The sequence below is a fragment of the Dicentrarchus labrax genome, unplaced genomic scaffold, assembly GCF_905237075.1.
Source record: "Dicentrarchus labrax unplaced genomic scaffold, dlabrax2021, whole genome shotgun sequence".
Lineage (NCBI taxonomy): Eukaryota > Metazoa > Chordata > Actinopteri > Moronidae > Dicentrarchus > Dicentrarchus labrax.
Genome location: NW_026136715.1, coordinates 18,515,744 through 18,532,973, shown reverse-complemented (window position 1 = coordinate 18,532,973; position 17,230 = coordinate 18,515,744). Strand labels below are relative to the sequence as shown.

General features: G+C 41.0%; 2 protein-coding genes across 4 annotated transcripts; one reads left to right on the top strand and one right to left on the bottom strand.

The window, feature by feature from the left end:
- The first annotated feature begins 520 nt into the window (after positions 1–520).
- Positions 521–8,451, top strand: ttc34 (tetratricopeptide repeat domain 34). 3 transcript variants are annotated; one of them, XM_051424624.1, is made up of 8 exons: positions 521–605; positions 1,563–3,336; positions 3,716–3,938; positions 5,037–5,229; positions 5,599–5,765; positions 5,898–6,171; positions 6,357–6,571; positions 7,251–8,451. In XM_051424624.1, the coding sequence occupies exons 2-8, from the start codon at positions 1,625–1,627 to the stop codon at positions 7,791–7,793; spliced, it is 3,327 nt and encodes a 1,108-aa protein (XP_051280584.1). In that variant the 5' UTR covers positions 521–605; positions 1,563–1,624; the 3' UTR covers positions 7,794–8,451. The 3 variants fall into 3 exon arrangements, with proteins under 3 accessions (XP_051280584.1, XP_051280582.1, XP_051280583.1); XM_051424622.1 differs by having other exon boundaries at positions 581–810; XM_051424623.1 differs by having other exon boundaries at positions 581–889.
- On the bottom strand, positions 8,021–16,726 carry alas2 (aminolevulinate, delta-, synthase 2). The gene is made up of 10 exons (XM_051424625.1): positions 16,560–16,726; positions 13,947–14,298; positions 13,759–13,854; positions 13,394–13,616; positions 12,885–13,069; positions 12,519–12,698; positions 11,492–11,656; positions 10,141–10,409; positions 9,025–9,187; positions 8,021–8,653 (listed from the first exon to the last, which is right to left on the bottom strand). The coding sequence occupies exons 2-10, from the start codon at positions 14,275–14,277 to the stop codon at positions 8,490–8,492; spliced, it is 1,776 nt and encodes a 591-aa protein (XP_051280585.1). The 5' UTR covers positions 14,278–14,298; positions 16,560–16,726; the 3' UTR covers positions 8,021–8,489.
- Between the last annotated feature and the right edge of the window lie 504 nt (positions 16,727–17,230).

The following is a 17,230-nucleotide window of genomic DNA, read 5'->3' as shown; positions in this document are numbered from 1 at the left end:
AGCTGTCCTACATTGTCCACATCCCCTGAATAGAAAAAGCATAGATCACATACACAGAGACGATTTATCATATTGGCTAGGCTTAGACAAAATGTGTAGCCTATAGTACACTTACAAAGTCAGCTTCTGAAATATTTATCAGGTTATATAGGCTACTGTAAGTAGCTATAACTTCTGAAGAGGGAAGTCATATCTACAGCTGTACATGAATGCAGTATTTTGGTACAATATTGAATCTATTTTTATATATATTTTGTTTAGTTTTTTAGTTTTATATGAGATATAGGCTAAGTGCAAGAACCTACTTGTATTGGTATATTAGTGGTGTGTCTAATCTATTAACGTGGGTCCCGTATGACCTTTTCTCACATTCACCACTTTTCCCCGGAGTGAGTTGCCGTAAGAGGAACAGATTTTAATCTGACATTAGTGTAAACCCCGAGCAGTGTCCCATTATGAAGCCCTGCTGTGTTCCTGCGAGCAGCAAGCGTTAGTGGTTTCCATTGGCAACCGGGACCGCGCTCATGAGAACAACAGCTTGCGCATCAGGACCCGTCCCGACACCAGCGGAGACCGAGCCGGGAGGAGTTTACCGTGACGCGAGGGTTGGTATCTTGTTCTTGGTATCTCGGTGTGTTTCCACATGTTACAGACTTTAGAAAGAAAAAAAAAACTTTTGTTGTATGAGCGGACACACCGTGTTGTCCCGGCAACTCTGAGCCGAGAGCTATTGAATTACAATAATGGGGCCCAAGTTTTCTGTTGTCGGGACGGTCAGCTGCACAAAATGAACCGACACCGACCGTAGCGGTGAGTTGTTTTCTTACTTAAAAAGTCACGGATTTAGTTTTTTTTTTTTTAGTTAAGGCAACAAAAGCCAAAGGAGCAGGTAGGTGAACCATCGCCCAGAGAAAGCGAGGAATCCCCTTCACACACACACACACACACACACACACACACACACACACACACACACACAGGGGGTTAATGCGTTTTCAGTGTGCATATCATCATATTAAAAGTAGCCTATTATTTGACTATTTCAGACGGTAGTAGAGATTTGCCTCCAAATGTTGCTAATGTGAGTTGTTTAAAATTCCACCCATATTAGTAACGCTAAACACAAATATTAGTTTGACCCATGTTCTTTGTTTGCATAGGTTATTATAAAGGTTCATTTCTTATTTTTGCAAGCTGGTGGGAAGCAGGTTAGAGACTTTCAAACACACTTGACTGAACGTGTTTCTCGTTAATAAAAGAGTTGCATCAGTATCATACTTACAGAAAAAAAAATGTCACAAAACACCAGTTCCACAATGGGTCAAATATCAGCAGTAAAAATAATATTGAACCAGATAATGATAAAATAAACAATGCTGAATTCCATTTAGCTGCTTCGGTTTCAGGCTCCTGGTGTTGTGCATGCTGGTTCACTGGGACACTTAAATTAGTAACACAAGTCAAAATATCCATTATGAGAAATGCCTGTTGTGAGATGTTGTGATACAGTTTGCTGAGTATTTATAATTCTGCTATTTAACCTAATAATTTGTAACCATTAGGTGACCTTCACGGTGAACAGGTGGCGAGAGAAAAACGGCTATACCGGGCCTGCTGCCTGATCATGACTGCTGTGGTTGGACCTGGAGTCACTGTTTCAGAGCTATGTGAGGAAGGAGACAAGTTCCTTGAGGCAAGAGAGCTGGAGAGGGCGACCTCTCTCTACATGTCTGCCTTCAGGACTCACGCTGCCTCCACTGTGTCCCACATGCGGAAATTGAAGTCCAGCCTGGGTGGGGTGATCTCTACTCTCGAAGGTTGGCTTGACAGTCATGCGGAGAACCCGCCTGCTGAGGGTCTTAATAAAGGTCTTGCAGCTGTGTTTCTGTCCACGCTCTGCCCCAACAATCTGTCAGCCACCATATTTAAAATGGAGTCCCTCCTTCAGAGTGGCGGGCATGGCTGCGAGGAGATCTACGCCCGCTGCACTGCTCTGCTTGAAGGGAAGCGAAACTCTCATTCACAATGTGCGACTGACATGGTGTTGGAGATAACTCGTGCCCTGGCCTGCTTGTTGTCAGAGCCTCACGGTATCAAGGGGCTGAAGCTTTACCTCAAAGCTTATCAGAGTAACAAGTCTGAAATTGTCAAACTGGTGAAAAGCAGACAAGCTCAGCACCTACCAAAAATAGTGAGGGCCTTTACAGACCAAATGCTGCACATACATCCCTCTCTTATGTTTGACAGCGAGTCTGCAGTGACAACAAAGGAGAATGATGAGCTAGACGCAGAGGATTCCTCTACAGTTGTTGAGTTTTTGTTGGCTATCGCACCTGGTTACAGAGAAGTTCAGGAGCTTCAAGCAGCATATTTGTTTTTGACGGGCAGGTTTGGGGACAGTGCAGAGATGTACTCTGCTCTCTTGCGTCATGGTCATTGTCAGAAAAAGTCAGAGAGTACAGACAAGTCATTCCAAGACACTCCCGAGAAGAGAGCCGGACTCTTCATCAGTCGAGCAGCTGCCTTTTTGTCAGCAGGTGGACGGACTGCGGAGGCGTGCAGGGATCTGGGGGAGGCATTTGAGATCCACCCTGCCACTGCTCGAATTTATTTCCAAAAGCTGTTCACAGATCATGGTACAGGGGTGGCTGCTCGCAACCATCTCCGTCAGCAGGCAGAGAGGGGCCTGTCTGGTTACAGAGAAAGGGTCCTCATCCGTCCAGACCTGCGGTCCACTGAAGGAGTTGAACTCCTGGACCCTGTGATCACTCAGTTACGGACTCTGTGTCATTTAGAGCCTGGCGGCGGAGGCAGACAGCTGCGAGTACGACTTGCTGACTGTCTCCTCCTCAGAGGGGAACACAAGGAGGCCCTTTCTATCTGCAGCCAGCTAGTGGCTGCCCAAGGTCAGCAGAGCTATCAAAACACAGTGCAGGTTCTTCGTGGATATGCACGTCTTCTCTCTGATGACCACAAGGGGGCATTGGAAGACTTTCAGGCTGTGATTGAACACGATGCCCCCCACCCATCCAGCTGTGTGCGGGCACTGTGTGGCAGGGGGCTCCTGCGCATGATGGGTGGCTTAAACTACCTAACAGCTCTAGACTATGTGACAGCCAGCAGGCTACAGCCTCAGGAAACAGCACTGACTGTTCGCTGCCTGGTGCCATGGAACTACCGGGGGCTGCTGTTTACTGTGTTACTGGAGCAGGGACGAGTCATGCTGGAGGGGACTGGAGAGAACGTATCAAAGTCCAGTCCCAGTGAAGACTCCGAACAGAGCCGGCAAGGGGATCAGCTGCAGCCCCCATCAAAGAGAGACAATGACAGATCAGGGTATGATGTTTTTCTTACATACAGTGTACTCAGCAGGACTGTTTTTAGTAAAGATTTTGACATGTCACAGTATGAAAAACACAGGTGTAAATAATAGAATGAATGATGTCCATAGCTTACTGGGTCACTTGATTAAAACTGAGCCAATGTTAATGTTATTAATAACAAATGTGCTTTTCCTATATGACAAGTTAAAATGTCCAAGTTAAAAAGACCTATCCAAAAGTTTTTTGTTAATTTATTTAGTTCTTTGGTTAAATCTAATCTCAATAAAACTACATATTTAAATTCATGATGTCTGTTCTAATGAAAGTCCTCATTCATGGTTTCTCAAACTAATGCATTTTCTTGGTGTCCTTTTTCCCGCTCTTTGCATTAGGACTCCTGCTGGTGTCCAGTCCCTGGCTGTGCTACTGATGGAGCTCCAGCCCGGTGCTGATGGGTCTCAGATCCTGGCAGCAGATGCCTTGTACCAGCTTGGCCGGGTGGAGGAGGCCTACCGGCTGCTACTTTCCATCGGGTCCACGAGTCCTCGTGCACCCGTACTGGCTCGGCTCGCCCTGCTGCAGCTTCACAGAGGCTTTTTTTATGACACCAATCAGGTATGTAGGTTTGAGGCAGTGGGTCCCAAAGTGAGGTCCAGAGGCAACATTATTAATAATAATTTCATTATTATTTATTGTGAAAATTAACACTGTCATGATTCATGCCCTGTGAAGGTTTGGCAAATGTTTAAATAAGTGATTTCCCAACCCTAATTGTAATTTTAAATGTCTTCTCTTTTCACATTATTTGTTACACAGAGCTACATTTACATGAAAATGTTTGATAACACCTGTTGCAAAGGCTTTGAGTTTTAATGCAGTGTTGCAATGTAGCCTGTTTCAGTAGCCTGAGCTAAAATGCTCAGGCCCTTGATAATAAATAGACTGGGGAGCTGAGTGAAAACGATAGGGTTAGGGTGAGAAAGGCCTGCACTATTCTCATTTACTCAAATTGCTCCCCAGGGTTAGGGAACCACAAGGACTCATTTACACCCCTTCTTATTAGATTTCTTAATTTGTATTTGAGATGATGTAGCCTTTGTAAAACTGGTGCCACAGCAAATCTGCATTTGTCTCACTGGACAAACATACAAATACAAATATAGTACAAGCAACAACTGGATGCAACAACAGGATGCTGGTCAGCAGACACATAAGACACATTAACACAGTGTAATCAGCTGTACAATCAGCTTTAGAACAACAAATCAGGTGATTCAGGTTTTTTCATTATTGAATTTTCAGTGTTTTTGGGATATAGCGTGAAACATAGAGTTTACCCTACTTAAAGGTCTAAGTTTATATTAGTCACAGACAATGGTACAATGTCTATGAATCTCCTTCAATTTAAATATCAAACACATTCCTCCAAAATTACAATTGCGTTTTATTTTTTGGGTGTAAGGTAAACTCGATGGGCCTGGTTTGCCCTTTGTCACCATTTAAGCATTAATCAATAAGTGTTTTTAGAGTTTGAACAGTCCAAATCATCATTATCATCATCATCATCATCATCATCATCAACTGAACTACCATACGAACGAATACCATATTTTGTAGTGTACATTTTTCTGAAGTGAAACAGTAACAACACAATATTACTTAATTTTACTGTGAAAGAGATAAAGATTTTCATATCTCTCCATTTTCCCACAGCTGCTGAAAAAGCTCATACAGTGTGGCGATACAAGCTGCTTGCGCCCCCTGTTGGCGGTGGCACAACAGAAAGATCGGGCGCTGCTGCAGGCGCACTGCCACTCTGCTGCAAAACGCATCCTGGAGGGCACACGAGACGAGAGTGCTGTCAGGGAGGCTGTGGCGTATCTCTCCATCGCTATCATGGCCTCTGGTGATTAGTCTCAGATTGATGAGATATTCATGTTTGTTATTGGTCTGATTCTGATTGTTGACTTAATTAATAGCGGGTTATACTTTAATCTAAATCGGGGAACGATTACAGGGATAAAGAGAATGATTGGCACAAATCAAACATTGTTTTTGTGTGTTTGGGTTCAGTTCAGTAGAGGTACAGCTTTCAAAACACTGAACACAAAGCAGGCAGACTGACTCTGTATTATTTAACTTAAAAGACAGCCCTCCCGAGCAGAAACCATTTCAATACTTATCATACTTGTGACTAAACTGTGTTTGGATCACTGCTTTTGATATCATAATGCTGTGAATATTGTGAGACAATCAAACAATTGTATTTTTCAAGGTGGTGAGGCAGCAGACTCTTTGCTGGAGAGAGGTCGGTGTTATGCCCTGCTGGGACAACGAAAGACAGCCATCTTTGATTTCAGTGCCATTCTGAAGGAGCACCCAAAACATGTTCGGGCCCTCTGTGGACGAGGCTTCACCTATCTCATGCTGAACCAACAAAAGGTATTCTCGAGTTGAAAACACGCCGTAGCTCAGATCTTGTAATTTTGGCAAATTTCTGGAATACTGTTTTCTTTTACCAGCAATATTGGTGTACAATTGAAGTATGAAATTCAAACAGCCTTTTCCTCATAGGAATGCACCCAAGATATCCTGGCAGCACTTCAGATTAATACTGACATAGTCACCAAAGACATCCTGTCGCTCAAGGACAAGGCACGGAAGCTGGTATGTGATTGGCTGCATCAGTTCTGTCGGACCAATCTGTCAGACATCCTGGCCGCTAGTTCTGTCCCCTGCCATGAAGAGCAGCTCAGAGAGGCTTTTATAATTGGCGGAGCTCTGATGAGGACTGACTGCAGGGACCCCAGATGGCATCTCCTCTACGTGGACATACTCTTAGCCAAAGGTGAGACGGGAACTTTGCCAAGCGTTTCTGTTTGAATTCCCAGTGGGATCCTTGGTGTCACTGGAAATGGTCTGGTTAGGAGATGATGGTTTAGGCTGTGTGGTCAGATGTTTCCACTGATAAAAAGAACGATTGAATGTGACTCAGTAATCCTTACTCCTGCTGATATGGTCCATCTGCTCCAGGTGAAGTTAAAGCAGCAGGTGCTCATCTGTGCCAGGTGTTTGGTCAGGAGCCAAGAGATGCTTTGGCCCAGGCCAGGGTGGGTGTGGTGGAGGCCTGGCAGCAGAACTACCGCAGCGCAGCTCGCAGGCTCAGCAAAGTGTCTGAGAAAGATTCATCCAGTCTGGACTTCCTGCTGGCCTTGATCCCATTCAATCAGCGAAAACGCGTCGCACAGGTAAGTCTACGAGCAAGAATCCGAGATTTAGTGTAGAATGACGCAAAGTTGCTTGTGGTGGCTATGGTGGCTACATTTGTTATTTTACCATCGTCAGCAAATTAGTTTTATAATTTATTGCAGAGATTGATGAAACAAGCCTTTACGATTTATATTTATATTTTGTGTTTAGGACAGTTTGGTATGTACTATGTATTTGTTGGATAACAAACTCACTCACGGTTTTCAGTCCTATCAAACTGACTGAGCTGAGCTCTTCTGTGATTTTGTATATTTTCTCAAGATCCTTTCTTATTTCACCTGCATGAAATGTTGATTTAATCTCTTCTTTCTGATGTCTTTATATGGTATCATTCTTATTTACTTTTTATGTTTGACTAAAATATCAAAAATAAAAATAAATATGAAGCAAAACTGTACAAAACTGTTTTGGCATCTTCATCAGTTTAGGAAGTTCTCTCTGAACGTATCACAATAAATGTACAGTTTATTGAAATGGACAGTAAGGTTAGAAGAGATGGAAAGTATGCATAATGTTTGATGGAAAACCTCAGTAAACTATTTTACAATACTTACAAGACAGGGTAACAACATATTTACTTAATTTAGCTAATTTATTGTAAGAGTATTTATGCATTCAGAAAGTGCTTATTAATTGCTCTGCATCCGTATTGTGCAGGCAGCAGCACAGGAGGCCAGCAGTGTGTCATCAGGTGGCCAGTGGGATCAGGCCCTCACACTCTTGACTGTGGCAGTACAAGCAGTGGGAAATCACAGACTCCAGTATCTTCGCCAGCGGGCTGCCTGCCTCGCTCAGCTGGGCTTACACGAGCGGGCCATAACTGACCTTGACAGAGTTATCCAGAGACATGGTGTGTCCGACTCCAGCTCAGATGACCCCCAATTCTGGGTGGAGGACCTGTGTCGGCGAGGCCGCAGCCTGGTGCTCTGTTCCAGAGAAGGAACTGCTCTGGAGGACTTCACTCGGGCCTTGGAGCTCCACAGGAACCAGACCATCCAGTGTGTAGAGGCTGGTCTAGGGAGGTTACGTCTGGCTGAGTGCTTCCTGCGGGTGGCGCTGCAGCATTATGGGGAGCAGCAGCTCAGCAAAGCTTCGACATTGATTGAATGTGGCCTCATTGTGGACAGTGAAAACGCAGAGCTCCGGAGACTGAGGGCAAAGGTCAAACGAGAAGTGACCAGCCCCTGCAATGTCAACTAATGCTGATCCAGCCGAGCTTAGATAATGCAGCCATATCAGTGCCTGTACCTTAAGATGTCGTACTGTGGAGGAACAACCTAGCTGATGAGAAATCCTTCTGTCCTTTATAGGTCATGTTTGGACACGGTGCTTCAGGTTAATATAATGTCTTCGAAATTCAATTTAAGTTTGTAGGATAAACACTAGTGTTTGTATACACATCATTATAATTACAACAAAGCAGTATATATTTTCAACACCACAAATTTATTGAATGTTTTATTATGTCTTGTTTTATAAACCAATTAACTTTAGTCGTTCATACATTTTACGACTGAAACATCAGTAATTGCATTATTGTGGAAGTGGACACAAAACATGATGGTCACGATGGTTATATGATATGAAGCATGTATAGCATAGTTTAATTCAAACCATCACACCTAGATAATAGATTTAAGAAAGTGCCCAATGTGCAGGTTTTGTGCTTTTAAAATGGAGGGCGCACAACTTTATTTAATCATATCCATGACAGCAAACACAATTTAGTAAGCATAAATACAGGAAAACCTAAATAAATACTGGAATTTAGTTCAAACCACTGACATTAAAGAATGTTTTAACACTTTATAATTTAAAAGGATGTTGAATATAGTATTAAATTTATACATAAACTGTATGTGTAATGTGTGTTAAGGTGCTAGTCGTACTGTGGTATTAAGCAGAAACAGTAATGTACTGTGGTTCCATGTTGCCGAAGTAGCATTTCTCCCACTCGCTCATAAGGTCAAAGTGGAGCGGGCGGTCACAGAAGGTGCAGGAAGCGGTGGCTGGGCTGTTCAACAGGAGCCCTGCTTCCTGCCACACTTCCACCAGTTTATCTGTGAATGAAACAGACATTTATAAGAAAAATGAAATGACAATATTTATTTTTATTTATTATATATTTTTACTTCTCTGTTTTAAAATGTCATCTCTGGTCATTTAAGTGAACACAAGCTAGGGTTATCATGTTAGTTTTGCTACTGCTGAACACCAATTTTATATGATCTTTGCAGAGTATTGTCATTTTTACTGCATTGCAGTATGTGGTGACAGGTGGATGCCAAGAGACTCATATATGCTTACAAAGCAAAGAGATTCACTAAGGACGAGCATAAATCACTTGTGCTGGCCCTTGTTCACACTTAACTTGATTGGACGATTACTAGAACAACTCTGACCTAATTTCAGTAAGGATTGCCACACTCACCCACAAAGTACTCCATCATGGCGGGCTGGTGATGAGGAGAAGGAGCCAGACGCAGCAGCTCCTCGCCACGAGGCACCGTGGGGTAGTTGATGGCCTGGACGTAGATGTTGTGTCTCTCCAGCAGGATGTCACACACCTTGGTGTTCAGCTCAGCATTACCCACCTACAAAATTGATTATGAATATGATATAAGCCATTTAAGAGATGCTTTTTATTCAGGGAAATGGGGGTCATACATGTGAGAATCAAAGCCATTACTGTGGTTGATATGGTCTATGGAGTCAAGAATATGCCACTGGAATTATTAAAGAATTATTCTGCATTTATCTATAATTATATGATGCATTTACAAAAGTAATTACAAGTTGATTAATTAAATTAGAGTTCAAATTATGCATTCAAATCATCATGTGTTCATAATTTGATTTAATTTAATCATAAAATAAATTATCACAAAAACATTTAAGTTTGCATAATTTAAATGCTAATTCTCAGAATTGCTTTTAAAGAATTACAAATTGAATTATAATTAAACATAAAAAGTTAAATTATTCTGGTGGCAGACTCCATATGTTCTATGCTCTCTTAGTTATAAAGGAGAATACATTAGGCCTTCTTCACTGCAGACATTTTGACATGTCATAATAGGAAAAGCACAGGTGTTACTAATAACATCAATAATGGCTCTGTTCTATTCAAGTGTCCCAGCAAGTCATGACAGTGTGACAGCACGCACAACACCGGGACCTTGAAACTAAAGCAGCTAAATGGAATTCACCCATCATTGGCTTTATTATTTTCACCTGAGCTTTTCCTACTGTGACGAGTCAAAAGTGAAAAAGATCTATACAGTGATTAAAATGGTAAGTTACCATAGTTTTCATATACATCATAACATTAGGTATTTTTTAATGCCTACAATCTGAAGGGTAGGAGTGGTAGATACAGTAATGAGATTACCCATAGACTTGTGCTTCCTCCTGAAATATAAAGAGTTACTAATATTGCTAGGACCTAAAAAAAAACATAACTACAACTGCTAAGTACTAGTCAGTTGAGCAAGTTGGTGGAGTGAGATATGGTAGTGGAGGCAGCAGTACTGCTAAACCTTCATACCCGTATGGGGATGATGTGGCTGGGACAGTTGACCACAGGCAGGCCCTTGTCCATCAGCAGCTGCCTCATGTGTTTGACGTTCCTCTGGTGGGCTCTGCGGAGCGCCTGACCTTCAGGGCTCTTCAGGACCCGGACAGACTCCAGGGCTCCAGACAGGACCATCGGGGGAAGGGCAGTGGTGAAGATGAAGCCGGCTGCGTAGGAGCGCACCGTGTCCACCAGGGCGGTGCTGCTGGCAATGTAGCCTCCAACACAGCCAAAGGCTTTGCCTGGAACAGATAACAGGGTATGTGAGGTGAGGAGACAGGAAATAATCAGTGTTGGGAAGTATTTTTGTAACATACTTAACTGAGTAGTAACAGTTTATAGTACTTTTTCTATACTAGTTACTTTGTAGATAAATATTTTACGTACACAACATTGTAAAATGAGTTTATACAATTTGTATTTTTACAGATTAAAATGCCCAATAGGATATATATTTTTGTCATATAACTGATATAATAATAATACAGTTATATAACCTATACAATAACATGACCATTCTGTATAATGAGTACTTTTATAAATAAAATGGGTGAAACTAGGATGTTTTTTAATTTGTAGAATTATATGTTTATTGTTCAATATGGCTCTGATTCTGGGTCTGTATGTTGTGGGGTGCTGAGGTTGATGTATTTTTTTTTACACCAATGTTTTTGTAACATTTGAATTACTTTTGTTAGTTTCTTTTAATAGATAGTGAGACTAAACTCTCACTGTTTTATTTTGAAGTCCCAAATACTATACTTTTTGAGTTAAATGACTCCACCATAATGTATAAAATCATACAGTGAACTATGTGTGCTGATACATCACTATTAATTTGTTATTTCAGTTTGTTATTTATTTATTACCAAGTAAACAGCCTTGTAAAGTCAAGTGTTGTAATCCAGGATTAGTTTATACTCGATGTGTGTTTGACAGGGATTTCTACCTAAAACCCAGCAGTTGTCATAAAGCTACACACAGCACGGACTCCCTGATGATGGTTTTATCAGAACAACCAGAGAGGGAGCAGAGCCGGCATCCAGCTGATAAAACCTCTGCTTCCTCTGATGGGAGCTCACTCCTCTCCTGCCCTCATTTAACCAACATTGGAGCACTATCATGCTTGTTGAGAGCTATTGCTGCCGTGTTGGCAATACGACAGTGTCAGTTAATGCAAGTGGGAGCATATGGGAGTTTGGCCAAGAAGAGAGGCGATTAATCTTACGGCAGTTTGAAGCCGTTTGCCTTGCCCTTCTAGTGTCGTAGTATCGTCTTTTATAACAAATAAGAAAAAAGGTGGATTTATTCTAATGGTACTCACCTAAGGTCCCAGAAACAATGTCAATCTTGTGCATAACGTTTTCCCTCTCTCCCACTCCAGCTCCATGGGCTCCATACAGGCCCACAGCATGAACCTCATCTACAAATGTCAGAGCTCCATAACGGTGAGCTACATTGCACAGCTCTTCCAGAGGACATATGGCACCTGCAAGCCCCCAGAGAATAGTGTGTTATAATTAGAACTGAGCAATATAGGTGAACAACAGGAACTCTGTGTTGCAAATGTCATCACTGTGTAAGATCTAGATATGATAAACCACATGCTTACACATACATCCACAAATCATAGAACATTTATATCGAAACGACCATTTTGAGTTAATCTTTTAAAAAATCCTCCTGGATATATTCACATTCATACATTCAGTCTGCTTCAGCTTGTGCTTTATGGAGCTGTCAGCGGTGTAATATCAGACAGAGAAATAGAGCTGAGGAGGGAAACATTCCCCCCATGGGAGACAGTGATGAATGACAGATAATATAGACTGAATAATTATAGATTGTAGAAATATATATCCCAACTTGGCTTTCTCTCTTTAGCTATTAATCATGAACTTGCTGATGATGACTGATGGACTTAATTCATAATATAAATAGTGTAAAATTAGCAGATTTCAAGTGGCATTTCTTCTCATTAAAGGCACTTAAAACAGTTGATGTGCTTGATCAGAAAACTGAAGAAATGATGGCTCATGTTCCAATTGTATATTCCTTTTTTAGTTTTGGGAGCATTCTATTATTAAAACTATAAATATATTATGACCAGACTGAGCTGGAGCTGGTTTATAACCACATAGCCACCACTGTGCATTAAACTACTGTAAACATCATATTAATTAGATCAGTTTGAGTAAATAAATATCTTTTTGATTTACATTTGACTCTTGATATAATTTATTAATGTCTAATCTTTTCTTAAGTAGGTTTACCCTCCACCATATATCTGATTACTTGAATAAACAGATTGAATAAAAAATCACTGTAAATTATAATTTCATCGTACTCACCATCCATAGAGTGCACAGTCTCAAATGCCACTATTTTAGGTGTCTTGGGGTCGGAGCGTTGCAGCAGCTCCTCCAAGTGTCGGCTGTCATTGTGGCGGAAGATGAAGCGCTTGGCTCCACTGTTCCTGATGCCCTGAATCATTGATGCGTGGTTCCCTGCATCAGAGTAGATCTCGCACCCTGTACACCACAGAGAACACACCATGAAACAAGTGGAGATGACTTCCCTCCGAATGGTATCAACCCTGAGATACTAATCACCTTTTCTAAAATAAACGACAATTGTGATGAATTTTTTAAAATACTTTTTATCACCTGAATACATTAATATGACCTCTGGCTCCGAGGTCAGAGGTCAGTATTTACCTGGCAGCATCTTAGCCAACGTGAAGAGGGTGGAGTCATTTGCCACAAAGCAGGAGGAGAAGACCAGAGCCGCGTCTTTCTGGTGCAGCTGCGCCAGCTCTTTCTCCAGAGACACATGGAAGTTACTGGTGCCTGAGATGTTCCTGGTCCCACCTGCTCCTGCACCGTGCTGGTCCAGGGCATCTCTGAAGACATCCAGAACAAAAGGATTAAGTATCTGGCTCTTGATGGCACATGATCCATGCCATCAAAGGTGTTCTATCTTTTTCTTACAAATTCTCTTACAAATTCAGTTTAAGTTCACATCAAAATAATGGTTACAGTCCCACTAATTTGCAAATACATAAAAGTGTCTTATATTCAGAACGAAAGTGAGAACCACATGTACATCTACCATCATAATACAAATGATCCAATGGCTGGATTCAGCTTTAGGTTGGCTTTTTTCCAGTCAGAGTCTTGAGGTGGACTTGGTTGAAAAGACTTTTGCTTTTTCTGTCTCATTTTACCTGATTGCACTGAGGACCCGGGGATGCCGACTCATCCCCAGATAGTCGTTGCTGCACCAGACGGACACCTGGGAGCCCTCCCGTCCAGAAACAGAGTAATCCTCAGCAAAAGGGAAGACCTGAGCGCTCCTATTCACGGTCTTGAAGACCCTGTATGTGTGGTCCTTCTTTTTGTCAGCAATCTTCTCAAAGAAGAAGCGGTCATAGTCGTAGCTGGGGCCAGCTGCAGGTGTGATAGTTTTGACTTTAGATCACTTACACCACTGAGTGAACAGATATCTAATTACGCAAATATAGAAACATTTATTACTTGACTGGATTATATTAAATGGTTATTATTAGCTCATTCTAACTGTAAAACATACCCATGTTGTCTTTGAGGAGGTGGGTGACAGTGTTGGTTTGAGCTGATGTTGGGAGGATAGAATCCTTTAAACCCTTCAACAGAGAAGTCATCAAACCTGTGAAAGAGGAGTGCAGGTCTGTCAGGGTGACTCCTTTTTGTCTTCCTTTTGATATTTGACGAGTATGTTCACTGCAGCTGGTTACCTACCTTCTTGGACGTCCTCCTGTACTTCAGGACTGGCTTGGACCATCCCAATCTGGGAGGTGACAAAAGGGCAGCCCTTCGATACTGACACAGCCACCTGAGTAGCCGATTGAGCAAACTGCCTCCTCTGGTCCACTGTGGGAAGTTGGCGACTCTTCAGTTGGGTGGGTGAGACGATCAGCTTGGCCTCCAGAGAGGCTGGGCCACTCACACTGATCTGGCGAGCAATGATGGGGCATCGATCGGCCAGAGACAGCAAGGCAGCCCCTGTTCTCCTCAAAGCTGGCTTAGGGACAGACTTCAGGAAGGGGCAGTGATGAAGGAAGGCAGCCATTGTTCTGCAGCTGTTCTTAGTCTGAGTTAAGATAGAAGATACGAAAATGTATTTTATTATCTAATCTAATATATCTGTAATATATGCATCTATTTCTTATTGTATTCCTTATATGCTGACGATACACAGCTATACTTTTCCTTCACTTCAAACGACCTCAGTAAACTGCAAGTAAACCCTGCATGGCTGCCTAACAGCTATCAAGGATTGGAAGTCCATCAAGTTCCTCTATCTTAACCCTGACTAAACAGAAGTCTTCATCATAAGCCCTGAGAGCATTTCTGGAGAAAAAAAAATACAGCAGTGTATTGGTCCTCTAGCAGCAAATGTTAAGTGAGCCTCAAAAAACCTAGGAGTTTTCTTTGACCAACATAGGAGCTTTGAATGGCACATAAAAATCAAAAGTCTATTATCCTTTCAAGAGCTGCAAAAGTAATTCCTCGGGTCTTGATCATTGTAATTCACTGTTCACCACGCAGGGTCGCTCTTCTGTGTCTTTCTTCCAGTTGGTCCAGAATGCAGCAGCTAGACTTTTAACTAACACGTCATAGGACACACATTACACTGGTGTTGGCTGATCTACATTGAATGCCTAAAGGAATACTCATTGAATTGATTTACATTTTAAAAAAATGTATTCACTTATAAAGCACTACATGGGCTGCCAACACCTTATATATCTGAATTATTATGTCCTCTGACCTCGGAGAGATCGCTGAAATCTACTGACCAAAGCCTTCTTGTGGTCCTGAAATCTATGCTTAAAACTAAAGGTGGCCAAGCCTTTTCATGTGTGGTTTCCACCCACACGAACCGCCCTTCCTTTAATTATAAAAAAAACACAGATTTGGTTGATAGCTGCTAAAAAGTAACTTGTTTCGTAAGCACTTTATCCTGTAATGTGTTTTTGCCTTCTGTGTAGTTTTTATTGTTTTTCATATTGTTATTTTCTGTTTTACCTTTCTAATGTTTGCACTGTACAGCGCCTTGTAACTTAGGTTTTTAAAAGTGCTTTATAAGTTTACTTACTTACTTACTTACTAAAGAGTATGGATTTTCTTGCAGTCAAGATGTGTAAAAGAAATGTATGCTTTTTCAAAAACCTTTACAGAATAATTATAATCTCATCCCTTAAATAGTCAGAATCAGTCAAAATGTGAACTGACTGACTGAATGACTGTACTTGAGTTTCATCAAAGTAAAATCCCATTATAGTTTATGAAGTTAAAGCTGTTGGGGGGGGGTGTACAGAGAGCAGTCGGTGCCTCCTCCAGGGTGTGGCAGGTTGCTGCTGCTTATCTTAACCCTGCAGGCGCTGCAAGTGCTGCCCTGACAAACGTCATCAGCTGAGGCTGATTATTACTGCAGTACCTATCAAATAATCCTCTATAAAACACAGCAGGGATGCATCTAATTCTTTTTATAAATAACTTTTATTTCACTGCTGTTAAAAGTTTCTTAGGCTCAGAGGAAAAGATTGACATTGGATGTAATATTCTGCCAATAAATAATCCAACAAATGATGACCAAACAATTCATTTCATTTCAATTCAATTCATTAAGACTGTAATTTGCTGATGAACACCCCTATGTGTAGTTAAGTTAACAGAGACCAGTTGTATAATTTCTCTCACAATTTCCTGCGGTTAGCAGATTAGGCAATTCTTGGAATCTGTGGCTTTCTCTTGTGGTTTGATGTTATCTTTAAGTTGGTCTGTCAAAGAGTCCTTAAAACACCAAAAATAGGTCAAAAGTTTATTTTATCTGAGTAATGTTTTTATAATTGTTAAATACATTTAACTCTTGATCACATGCAAAAAAAAGTCACATATCTTTTAGTTAACCACACATCACCCACATCTCACTGACAATTAGTAAAAGTTGTTGAGGGATAAACTGTGTCTATAAATGTTCAATCATGTAATGTGTTCTCCACTACATGAATACATAAATAAATAAAGCATAAATAAATATAACAATTAAGTCTATATTTATGATTACATAGCGTATAACAATAAATTATGTTATATAGCAGTGTAGCATTGCATATAACAATACTAAAAATATGATTACCACCTCTAGTACGACTAAAAATCTTAATAATAACAATAGTAATGCTGGTAATAACAATGGTAATAATAGTAATATAGTAATAGTAATAAATATACTACTACTACTACTACTACTACTAATAATAATAATAATAATAATTATATTATAAAAGAATAAGAATAAGAATTATATAATAAATAATAATAAGTTAAGACTGTGAGGAAGCTCACCTGTTGACCTGCACTGAGGACGAACTTCAAAACAGCAAATAGACAGAAGGTCAGAAAGTGTCAACAGTTATTGGTCAGATGTTGTAGAGCATTATGCAATCAGCTCCACTCCCACCCTCAGAGATGTCATATGGGTCTCAGCTTTGAGGGCCACCCAACAAAGTGTGTGTGTGTGTGTGTGTGTGTGTGTGGGAGGTGCAGAGAGGCTGATAGAGCTCAATTTAAGTTGTGTCACTCATGGTGGACATTTCACTGTGATGAATGAGTTGTTACACCAGCGATAGCAATAACTCTCTTTTTGTAATATTGTGATATTAAGAGGTCAAGACACAATAAGGGCACTGTGAAATAATATAAGTGTGCTATAGGTAGTAAAAGTGATGTCCTAATCCTTTATTTTACCGCCGTCCCCAAACATACCTATAAATATTAGGTCCCATTTCTGCCAATAGAGCCTCCTACATGTTACACACGGGACATTAATTAGTATCATTGGTAACACCCGTGTTTCTCCTACTATGACAATATGGCTGCTGTGTTAAAGGTCAATACAAACAACATAAATGCCACAAACAAAGGTCTAATTTCACAATACAACAAATCCCACAATATGCAAATGATTAATCTATTACAGAAACACATGAACTCACTTCAGTTAAATATATTTTGGA